This window comes from Engraulis encrasicolus, chromosome 9 (genome assembly GCF_034702125.1).
Source record: "Engraulis encrasicolus isolate BLACKSEA-1 chromosome 9, IST_EnEncr_1.0, whole genome shotgun sequence".
Classification (NCBI taxonomy): domain Eukaryota; kingdom Metazoa; phylum Chordata; class Actinopteri; order Clupeiformes; family Engraulidae; genus Engraulis; species Engraulis encrasicolus.
The window spans coordinates 33571693-33584192 of record NC_085865.1 but is presented as its reverse complement, the minus strand read 5'-3'; the positions used below and the strand labels follow the sequence as shown (position 1 = coordinate 33584192).

Here is a 12500-nt window from a genome sequence, read left to right as displayed (position 1 = left end):
ACAAAGACACATGTGCTTCACTGTACACCAGGTGAAGCACGTTTTAAAATGAGGGAAAAGCCTGCAAAGTCCTCTCTCATTAGGACCATATAGTGCAAATGATGTATGTCCTCCCGCTGCAGCTGGCCCATTGAAAAGGAGGAACTGAGACTCTCTCACAATCACCTCAACCACCTCAACTCCTCTGTCCCCACCACTCCTCTACGCTCCTCTCCTCTCCTCCTCACATCCTCCAATGCACAGGTGAGGAGAGAAATAAAAAGGCTTCATTGTCCTAGCCATCCCATCCATCTTGAGGTTTATCCACCTCACCGGCATGCATGTGTCTCATATGGAGGGAGGGAGAGAGAGAGAGAGAGGGAGGGAGAGAGAGTGAGAGAGAGAGAGAGAGAGAGAGAGAGAGAGAGAGAGGAGAACCAGAGATACAGACACAGATGGAGACAGAGACAGAGACAGAGACGGAGACTGATGAAGATAGTGATAGAAAGAGAGAGCATGGAGGAGAGAGGGGGTGACAGAGAAGGACAGACATGCAGAGAGAGAAATCCACAGAGATAAAGACAGATAAAGAGACAGGGGAGGGAGGGGGGAGGGGGGTTCAGGCGAGCCATAGCCGACGTCTCCCCCACCATAGCCCCCAATAAAACCCCCAAATGAGAGGAGACAGAGACGGAGCGCGAGGTGAGGTGAGGCGAGGTGAGCGAGACTCCCTCCGGACCACAGCCTTGGCTTCGTGCCACTAGAAGACACCCCCCCCCCCTCGCTTCCTGCCATCTGGCAGCACCGAGACCAGAGCTAAGTGGACGAGGAGGATAAAAATGATCCTCAGAAATGGCCTTTTGTCCCACCTTCTTTTCTCTTTCTCTCTCTCTCTCTCTCTCTCTCTCTCTCTCTTCCTTCACCTTCCTCTCAATTGCAATTTTTTAACATAAGAACAAGAATTTAAAAATGATCCGTTTTCTTCTCTTGTCTTCTCTTCTCTTCTCTTCTCTTGTCTTCTCTTCTCTTCTCTTCTCTTCCTGTGAACCTCCTTCTCATTTGCTCTATCTTTTTTAACACACTGTGTATGTGAAGGAGAATAAAAGTGATTCTCTGAAACAGGCTTTGGTCTTTCTATCCCTCTTTTCCTCTCTCTTTCTCTCGTTCACCTCCCTCTCGTTTGCTCTGTTGCTTTTTTAACTGTCGTCCAGACAGGTCCAAGAATAATGCTGTAGTGGGGGGAAGGGAAGGGAGGGGGGGGGAGGGAGGTATCACAGCTTTGCAGAAGACACAGAAACCACAGAGGCTGAAACTTCTTTTTCTCGCCCTTCCTCTCTCTCCCCCTCTCTCTAGTCTTCCATATCTGTCTCAAACATCCAGTCAGTGCCTCTCTCTTCCTCTCTTGCTGTCCTTATCTCGATCTCTCAGTTGCCTGTACACACATGCACGCACGCACACACACACTGGTGATGTAAGGTTTCTGCTCCAACTGTCACTTACATACCTCCTGCCTTCTCCAACTGTCCCCTCTTCTACTCTCCCCTCTTCTCCTTTCCCTACTCTTCTCTTCTCTTCTCTTCTCTACTCTTCTCTTCTCTTCTCCTCTCCCCTCTTCTCCTCTCCCCTCTTCTCTTCTCTTCTCTTCTCTTCTCTTCTCTTCTCTTCTCTTCTCTTCTCTTCTCTTCTCTTCTCTTCTCTTCTCTTCTCTTCTCTTCTCCTCTCTTCTCTACTCGTCTCTTCTCTTCTCCTCTCCCCTCTACTCTTCTCTTCCATTCAGCATTTTATATTCCAATGTTACAGTGACATTGTGACCATAGCAGAGTTGATAAATACTGAAGGCAGCACATGTCGCTATTTCAGACAATGACGAAAAACCCTCAAATTAACCCCAAACAACTACTACATGTGAAAGATACATCTGCTTTACAGGGCCTCGTGTGTGAATGATCCACCATGCCATTGTCTCCCGTATTCAAGAATGCACAGACAAATGTTATTTACCAGTATTCCACAACGTTTCAAATGTAGACATACTGTATATATACAAAAATACACCAATACCCTGGGAACTTAAACTCTGTACAATTTTATGCATCCTTTAGCTGCGCTGTTACGTAAACCAATTAAACGAGGGGGGGCAAGGCAGTGGATAGGGGGCCAGGGGACAGAGGGGAGACGAATTGTCCTGGGGAGGGGGGTGACGGGACGGCTCTCCCTCCAGGACCCGACTGTCCTCCAGTGGCCTTTGGAGCCCAGCCACATGGGCCTGTGGTTTCTATTACAAGCTTTCTTTCTTTTTTTGAAGATGTGAAACTGTCCACACTTGGACATGTGCAGGAAACTTGTGTACGGTATTTCCTCGTCTCATACTCTTTCTGGATTTTCCTTTGCCTCTTTGTCAATGTAAGGACATTGTCAGACAGTTTTTGTTGCTTTTGTTTTGGACTTTTTCTCCTTCTCCTTTGTAGAATATACATATATAGAGCTGACAGTGAGGCAGTAACCCTTGCAGTAGACATCTGTCTGTACCAGAGTCTCACTGTTGAATACAAGTCAGACAACACAGAGTTCACAGTCTGCCAAACCCAGTAAAATGTTATGTTTCTCGAACACAACACTCTAATGCCACACAAGTAGGAAATCTATCACGCCAATTTGAAGTATCTGTCTGAGCTGGTAATATGGCTTCAATCAAAAATGACTCCATGCAACATTATGACGTGTTTACAGTTTTTCTCAATTGCTTACACACAATTTTCAGAATGAGTTCTCGAATTCTCAAAACTCTACACACAAATCCCCAAAACTCACACACAACGGGCAAAACTCCCCACTACCCCTGAAAAATGCACGTCTTGTCTCAAAACAATGAACTCTCTTCTAAAAAGGCAATTTCGTTCTCAAAAGACACACACAAGCAGTCATTTTAATACACTAGGTGAACCATTGAACACTACTATGCAAAAGGTAAAACTCTTGACACACCATAGAAACTTATTTTCTTCACTGTTCTACTTACTAAAGAGGGTATTTTTCTCTAGTAAAATACTGAAATATTGTTTTAGACTCAGAGTACACTGATGTGTGGCAAAAAATATATTTTAAATTTTTTTCTGACATTTAAAAAAATTGCGCTAATTTTTTGGGCAACTTTTTAAAATATTGGGTAACCACATGAAAGTGATCTCTTGTATAACATCTTTTGGAGTTCAAAAACTAAACACATGTGTTTTCTCACTGCATCCACTCATGTTTTCATCAATATCACATGCAATGTGTGTCCTTATGGGGTGATGATTTCAGATTGTAAACCGGTATGAAGAGAGTTTGCCCATGTGATGAGGAAGTGAACATAGTATGGTAGTTGATTTTAGTGTTTTGAATGACAGTGTGTTCAATGCGACAACCAAGGATTTTCTTCATGGAAATTGTGTGTAATCCGGATAATTGTGGATAGGCGGCGGCCTAGTGGTTTGAAACGAGTGTTTTGAAACTGAAATGTGAGTATAAAGGAGGAATTTTGCTTAGTGTTCAGTGACATTGGTTAGGGGAGTTGGGAAATGGGTGAGATGTTCTGAGAATTATGTGTGAAGTACCAGAAATTGTGTGGAAGCAATAGAGAAAAACTGTAAAAGAGTAACCGTATGCACACCCCACCTAGTGGCTGCTAGTGCAATCAAAAATGCACGTGACATAAACATTACATGTTTCATTTTCATTGCCGTCGAGTCTGTGTAGCTTCAAAACAACAGACACGTCTAGTTTACTTCTTGTATTGAAGACAGTTTGAAAAATCATCTCGCTGCCCCTACAGTATACCGTTGCGACAGATACAGATAGCACAGACCTAGAATGGAGCAAAAATCAAAACTAACTGCGTTGGCTTGCCTGCGTCAGGCTGAAAAGTGAGCATAACCCGCCCTTTACTGAGGCCAGGTACAGGCCAAAGCACATCTATCAAGGAAAGACTAGAAGTCTACACACTGAAACTCCGACCAAAAGGTTTACTCAAGACAGAAGAGTTTGACTGTGCACGTCGAAACGTTGTGTGTCTTTTTTTTTTTTTTTAACATTTGGTCAGAGTTGCACATGTGATTGAGTGACCATCAATTGGGTTGTGTGTGTGCTCTGTGACGTCTGCTTGATTGGGATCTTGGTCAAAGTATATGTTTAGTATTCAAGAGACCCAGGTTCGAACCCAGGCTGACCATGCACGCAGGATATCCATCACTCACCTTTTTTACTTTGGCTTCTTTCAACTTCTCCAAGGCTAGTTTGATCTTGTCTGCTTTCATCTGGGCTTCAATCTCCTCCTGCAAGGAAACCCATCAATAAGATGAAGACTTTGGATCCAGATCACTAAGAAGGCGATACAATGTGATGAATTTACAGAAACATTTACACACTTTTTTTGATCATATTTATCATTAATTTAACTTGAATTTGAGTTCTCTTTCTTTTACTTGATAATACTGTTACATGATTCAAATGTTTGATCGAGATACATTATTTGGACATTATTATTATCCCTACATACAATACATTACATTACACTTAGCTTCAGCCATTTATAGGATACTATAAACTGTAGTTACAGCCCCTAGAACAGTATGGGGTTAGTTGCCTTGCTCAAGAGCACCTCAGCAATGTATTGCAGTAGGGGTTGGAGGGGTAGGATTTGAACCGGCAACCCTCTGAGCTAAAGCCCATCTCCATAACCATTAGGCCACAGCTTGCACTACATACCTGAAGTGCACTATGTACTGAATAATTTAACATTATGTTAAGATGGAGAAGTAGAACTGACTGTGTCCTTGGAACAGCAGGAGCCGTTATCAGGACACTACACCAATGGATGAGGACCTTATGGTGGTCACCACCTCCAGCTTGAGGTACAGTATCTGCATTGTATCTCTCCAGAACACTGTTCAAATGCCTGATATGGAGTTAATAGCAACTCTTAAAGAGTTAAATTGACGCCCCATTTTTTACTCTGTATATTTCCTGTGTACTTTGTATCTGCAAGTACTGTATGCTATGATCATGTCCTCGGTTTTAAGTCGCCTTGGATAAAAGCGGCTGCCAAATGTAATGTAATGTAATGTGATGTGTGTGTGTGCATGCGATAGAGCACAACATAGGGTGTGAGTTTTGCACTGCTTTGTTCTCTAAAAAGTGTAGGCTACTGTCGAATGGCCAACTGAACATTTTGAGTTGAGCCTAATGGAGGAAGTGAATTGAGTGTGTCCTTGGCGTATAAGAGGCTGTGATCGTGACACTAGACAGATGGATGAGATACCTTAGGTGGTCGGCACCTCAGGACTGAGGTTCATAATGTTTGTGTATATTACCCCTCCATGACATAGTGGCCATATGTGCAAACGTGTCTTAAGTAAGATGGAGAAGTTTTAACTGCTTGATATGTTCCAGACCATCATCTCCATCATAGGGCAGCCCAGCTGACATAAGCCCTACCCCCCTACATACACACATGCATACATTTCCACACACACACACATACACACACGAATACTTTTACACACACGAATGCACAAACACGCACGCACGCGCGCGCACACACACACACACACACACACACACACACACACACACACACACACACACACACACACACACACACACTCACACTCACACACACGCGCACACACACACACACACACACACACACACACACACACACACACGCACACGCACACGCACACGCACACACACACACACACACACACACACACACACACGCACACACACACAGCAGCAGTTTAGTGTAGACTAGAGGGAGTTGAGTGTTCTGCTGTGTGTCCTGATGAGGTAATGGTCCACTAGAGGACATCTGAAGAGCTTCCTGCCCGCCATAACACCACACACTCACACATACATACGCATACACGCACACACACCTAAATGCACACGCTTCTTCCTTTCATTGCCTCGCTCACACATACAGTACTTATACTACACACGTATAGACACACACACACACACACACACGTACCCACATACTTACATACCCACACACACACGCACACATGCATACACACACACACCTACTGTATATGCACACCCTCCTTCCTTTCATTGCATACCTCACACATATACTACACGCGTATAGACACACACACACACACACACATGCACTCACATACACACACACACACATGCACACATGCACCAGGCTTGTACGAAATTCCGAATTGAATGAATTGAAATTCAAGGTAATGCCATAATACGAACACTAGGTGGTGTTTCTTTGAATTTAATCTACACCACCCATTGAAAGTACATATAACACCACCACCTACTGTTCATATTATGACATTACCGTGAATTTCAATGCAGAATTTCGTACAAGTCTGACATGCACACATGCATATACACACACCTAAATGCACACGCTCCTTCCTTTCATTGCCTCCCTCACACACACCACTACACACGTATAGACACACACACACACACACGCATGCATGCACACACACACAGACACACACACCCTTCAGTGGTCCCTGACTGTGCTAACACGCCGCTCTCTTTGCCTCCTGCCGCCTGATGAAGCTCTGATCGCTTCCAGACCATCAACTCCACCAGGATAGTCCACACACATACATACCGTACATACACAATGAGTACATGCGATGGTAGACACACACGCACACGCACACGCGCACACACGCACGCACGCTCACACAAGCACACACACACACACACACACACACACACACACACACACACACACACACACACACACACACACACACACACACACACACACACACACACCCAACCCCTTCAGAATATGTCCTAGACTTGGCCTCAGTCTCTGCAGCTGTGGGCTTGGGATAAATTGCCTGTCTGTCTGCGCCGTGCTGCCGCACTCAAGCTATAGGCAGGGAAGCTAAAAGTGGGGGGACAAATGGGTCAGTTTTCCAGGGCCCAGGGAACGAAGGGGAGCGCAGAATTTGGTCCTCATTACATTGAATGCACTGGGTGGGGGTGGGGGGGTGGCTTTTAGACGGCTTTGCCCTAGGCCGAGCCAAAGTTGTCAGCGGCCCTGTCCTTAGCTGTAGCTGTCTGACAGTGTTTGCGTGACCAATGGGATTATTATGTCTGATACACACAATCCTTCCCAATTGTGTTTGGGTTTATTCAAGCCATAAAATGGATCTGGTGCATTTTCCAGAAACGTTATTTTTGCTACTTTTGGTTTGAGCCACACAGTTTGCGAGCATGTCCCCATAGATCACTGTGTGGAGTTCTGTCAAGTGACAATACAAAAACAAAAAAAGGATGGATGCTTTTATATTTACTTCCTTTATGTCTTGGAGGGGGGGGGGGGGGGCTGTCTATGCTGCCTTCCTATATGCCACTTCAGCCATGATCAAACGGGCCACCTCTCCTTTCTTGAGGCGTGTTCACACCAACAGAGAACTGTGCCGGTGCCCGTTCCCACACCGAATATCGAACCATGTGTTTACGCTGCAAGTCTGAGCATTCTGGAACCTAAAAGCTGCTTTGCGATGCGAACCGAAAAATACGTAAACATTTTTTTTTCTCTCTGTGTCGGGTGTCAGCAGGTTCATCCGGGTAAGAAATGGTCACATACAGAAAATTCAGAGCCTGATATAAGTTTAGTTATAGTATATTAGTTCCGAACATAACCGGTGCGGGCACCAGCACTAGCATCAGCACCATTCTGGTCGGCCTGAAAATAGTATCACATAATGAGTTCAGTGCTCTAAACAGAACACCACAACTGCATAATATCGTCATGTGCTGAAGTAGTACAGTGACTGCGCCTGTATGGAGTGTACTGTACGTATGTGGCTTGGTTTGGTGTGCTTTTGGGGTTGATGTTTATGGAAGATATAGGATTAGAGACTTGCCATGGAGGGCTTGGCGGTCTGCGAGGGTGGAGGGGGTGAGGTGGAGGCCTTGGGACCCCCAGCAGCTGGAGCCAGAGCCGGAGCTGGACCAGAGGTGGGCGTAGGTGTGAAGGCAGGAGCCGAAGTGGGAGACGGAAAGGCGAAGCTGTTGGAGGTCGGGGTGGGCGCTGTGGATCCAGAGAAGGATGAGGCGGAGGAGGCGGAGGAGAGGGAAGAGGTGGAGGAGGAGGCGGAGGGGCCAGCGCGCTGCTCCTTGGACTCTGCGATCAGCTTCTCCTCCGTGGCGTTGATGTCGGCTACCAGGTCGGCCATCAGAGCGTCCAGGTCATTGTCCTCCAGCTCATGAATAGACGCTGCAAAGGGGTTAAAGAGTTGAAATCAACAACGTTTCATCTGACATTTGATCACAGTCAAAAGTAGTGTTATTAGCGTTAATTGTACTAAAAAGAAGAAATCATGCTAGTCAACATGTTGTGCCATGTTGCTGTCTAATCAACCTGTCTGCTTGAGGTTATAATTGATCTATAAGGTAAGCTAATGCAGACATGCAGGACAGAAAACAACATGGTGGATGCTGTTTGGCCGTAGCCAAACTCATATGTGTGGTGTAATATACATTTAACACATACTACAAATGTATATTGTATTTCGTAAGTGTTAACGTTCCCTATCAAAGCTGTTGTGAAAATCTGAAAGAAAGAAAGAAAGAAAGAAAGAAAGAAAGAAAGAAAGAAAGAAACAATCAAACAAACAAACAAACAAACAAACAAACAAACAAAGGAAGGAAGACATTTTTGACAAAAAAGGTAAGCTCAACAGTAATTTTACCATTAAAGTCAAAGCCGGTGGAGAAGTTCATCTCTTTGGAGGCGGTGCTGGGGGGAGGCTCCGGAGGTAGTGTTTCAACACCTAGACTCTGCAAGGATGGAGTAGGGTAAAGTCAGGTATTATGGAGCTATGTGGGATGTGTAGGGTAGAGTAGGGAACAAAGGTAGGGTAAGTTATAGTAGGGTAGAGCTAGCCTGACTAGACGGTAGAGCAGACGCTAAACACTGGATGACCCTCTTATCTCTACTTATTTTCATTCGGGGTTGAGAAGGATGCAGCTGAGAGGGGCGGTGTTTAGTTACATTAATCCGTTTAATTTTTTAGTACTAAGGGGGCGTTGTCAAACTTATGATGATGTCAATGGGGGCGTTGGGAGGCTTGTGATGATGCCAAGGGGGCGTTTGTTCAAAAAAGGTTGAGAACCACTGAATTATAGGTAGGGTGGAGATATATAGAAGAATAGAGAAGCATAGAATTGGATGGGAGACGATGGCTGGGTATGACCTGGGGGAGTTGGTGGGGGGGATGTGTTAGGGTAGGAAGGAATGAAGAATGAGGAACAATGACACACACATCACATGCATCATGGAAGCACTTAGCAGACAGATAGGAAGAAACTGTCTAAGTACTGTCCAAGCTGTTTAAGATTCAATGGAAATGTGGCAGTGAGTGAGCCCCACACCTGAAATGTGCGACTCTTTGTATCTAATTGACTTGCATAGACTGTCTGCCTTTTTAAGTAGCTGTCATTCAACCAAGATCAACAGGACTATGTAAAGTCTATAGTCCTGTAAGGTCAGGTGAGGCGCTCCACTTCCCTTTTCCATATCGTTAATATTAATATTCTGACATTCTAATTCAAGTTAAACAAAGGCATATGAATGTCATCCGTCAAAATATGAACCAAGTTGACATTAGTAACTTCCAAGTGTGTACTGATTTAAAACCTTCAAAAATTACATACAGTGAGACTGTCTTGCAGTGATACACAGGAATTTAGGTTAAATTTAAAAAGTTTCAGTTTAAAAAGTTTCAATTATAAACATGTGCAAGTGTGCAAGTGTGCAAGTTGCAGTGTTTTGCAATATCTAATCAACTTCGCTGGACAATTAAATGTACTTTATCACAAAGTCATCTCAGTAAAATATCCTCCGTCCTAAATCCATATGCAATTTATTTCAGTTACCTCCTTTACACTCCATTAAAATAAAAAACCTCTGCATCAGTTGATTCCTAATCTTTGAATAATGGGGCTACTGTATATCAGCACTTTCATCCTACATGCTGGGCAATTTTACATTTGCCCTGTTTCATGTGTTATTTCATTATTAATATTTCCATGGAGATCTGTATCTGCTTTCTTCAAGAGGGGTAAGCCTTTCAAAAGTGCCGTGATTTTTTTAAAACTTCTGCCCTGTTTTATGTGTTATTTCTTTTTTTTTTACTATCGAGTTGTGTATGTCTGCTTTCTTCAAGAGGAGAAAGCATTTCAATACTTTTTTAAACTTTTGCTTTGCTTTACTTTATTATTCTTTTCGTATTGGGTCTTGTATGTTGCTTCAAGTGGAGCATTTCAACTGTGTAACTCTGCTGGATGGTGTGAGATGGTTGAAACAGCTGCCCTGAAAACTGAAAGAAAAGTCTGTGACACCAAGCTCCCGTTTCTCTCATTTTAATGTGACGTTTCGGGCAGCATTGTCTGATGAAGGGCATGCTCCCCGAAACGTCACATTAAAATAAGGTGTCGCAGACTTCTCTTTCAGTTTTCATGGTATTTTTGCTGGTCCTGCACCCAATCTTTTTGAGACGGATGTGCGTGTTTTTCTCTTTTTGACTATTGAAAGAGCTGCCCTCTCAACAAGCTACCCTGGCCCTGGTAGGAGAGGGTAGCGGCTACAAGGTTCAACCAAGGGTCAATGCATCTATGGGGGGGTTCAGAGCTGAGAGGCCATATACCAGTAATCACCTCACACACAGCTTCATATACGTAGTCTTTAAGATCTCACACAGAGGCGCATCTTGTCACCAGGCTAGGCAGGCAGCCGCTTGGGGCCCCCAAGCCACTACATGGTGAAAAACAGCTCAACTGTAAACTATAATAGTGCCGATTTTTCGAATGTTCATTCTTTTGGGGTTTTCTTGGGGCCCCCACTGACACTAGAATCGCCTCTGATCTCACATCTACTGCTATTGGAGAATAAGATGAGTTCTGCACAGGGCGGTAAAACTTTTTCATTTTTTTAATTGTCTTGTCTTTGTCTTTGACTTTAAGGTTGTGTGTGTGTGTGTGTGTGTGTGTGTGTGTGTGTGTGTGTGTGTGTGTGTGTGTGTGTGTGTGTGTGTGTGTGTGTGTGTGTGTGTGTGTGTGTGTGTGTGTGTGTGTGTGCGTGCGTGCGTGCGTGTGTGTGTGTGTGTGTGTGTGTGTGCGCGCGTATGTGTGTGCGCACGTCTGTGTGCCCGGCGCATGTACTGTACTTCCGCTGTGTCAGAGCCAGTAAATGAGGTGCAAGCACAGCAGCACACCTAGTGGCCTTCCTGGAAATGGACACCTACATCATCTGTCTTTCTATCGCACTCACTTCATTTTCACACCTCCACCCACACCCCTTCACAGCTCCACCTTACGAGGCTCTAGCATCTAAAGTCTAGCCTGGTCCAGCCATGCTGCTAACACATAGTAGGAGTTAAAGAGGTAGATGCGCTGAACGCAAACTATTTCAGTACCTCCTCCTCCCCCACCCCCTTTACTGCTCCATGTAACCAGACTTGAGGCTCTCCAGCTCACCATGGTCTTGTCACTAGAGTGGCAAAAAAACAAGTGCCGCTGAATACCTGCCCACTTAGAGCACTGGATGTGCTCACACTCTAATTATAATAATAATAGATAATAATAATGCACAGTGGGCGTGTTAATAGACTGGACTGGGCCGGGACTGGGTATTATTTCTACTGTATGTTAAATGAATTGAGTGAACACTTGTCCAAGATATTTTCCCACTATAGAGGAGAACCAGACATCACTAATGGCTGCAGTGAGATAGTTGATGGGCTTCCACTAAACCCAACCTCCTGCAAGGCCACACCTGCCAATATTTTTAAAATGTGAGGCGCAAGGCGCAGGTTTTTTCTTGCCTCCCTTTGCCCCCCCCAAAAAAAATTCCTTTCATGCACATTTTCATTACATGCTTGATTCTTGTTATTTTACCTCACTGAATGACCCACATGTACAGTATGTAATTCATCAATAAACAACAACAGGCGACCCTTTGCATATACAAGTACGCAGCATTTGATCACTGACGTGTCATAGAGTTATGAAGTCAATTGTAAGGTGCCTTTGCTTACAGTGCCACACAATACAAGTATCAATAATGATTCATTGCATAATAATGATTAATGACCAGTTTGCCTTGATATTTACAAGGTTTGCTGGTACTTTGCCTACATAGCATGCAGAGAATCACAGCTTAGATATACTGTAGAGAAATTTGCTGACTTTGTTAAAAAGTAAAAGTGGCAAAATAAAATGTCTTCATTTTTGTGTGTAAAATGTGTGTATTTTTGTGAGGTGGTTGTGTGATGTTTCAGACTTACTTGTGTGAGGAGATCCATCTCCCCCAGCAGATCGCTAAACATAGCATCTATGTCATCCATCTGTAACCACACACACGCACACGCACACGCACACACACACACACACACACACACACACACACACACACACACACACACACACACACACACACACAGAAAGTGTCATCAGCAAGCTTACTCAGTCAGTAACACAGGATG

At 44.3% G+C, this 12500-nt stretch overlaps 1 protein-coding gene across 1 annotated transcript in view; it reads right to left on the bottom strand.

Annotated features, from left to right (window-relative positions):
- apbb1ip (amyloid beta (A4) precursor protein-binding, family B, member 1 interacting protein) overlaps positions 1-12500 on the bottom strand; it is a 52496-nt gene that overhangs the window by 22570 nt on the left and 17426 nt on the right. The window contains exons 2-5 of the mRNA XM_063206952.1: positions 12303-12362; positions 8709-8796; positions 7881-8233; positions 4215-4292 (exon numbers count right to left, since the gene is read on the bottom strand). Of these exons, the coding sequence (XP_063063022.1) occupies positions 4215-4292; positions 7881-8233; positions 8709-8796; positions 12303-12362 (579 nt within the window). The remainder of the gene's footprint in view (positions 1-4214; positions 4293-7880; positions 8234-8708; positions 8797-12302; positions 12363-12500) is intronic.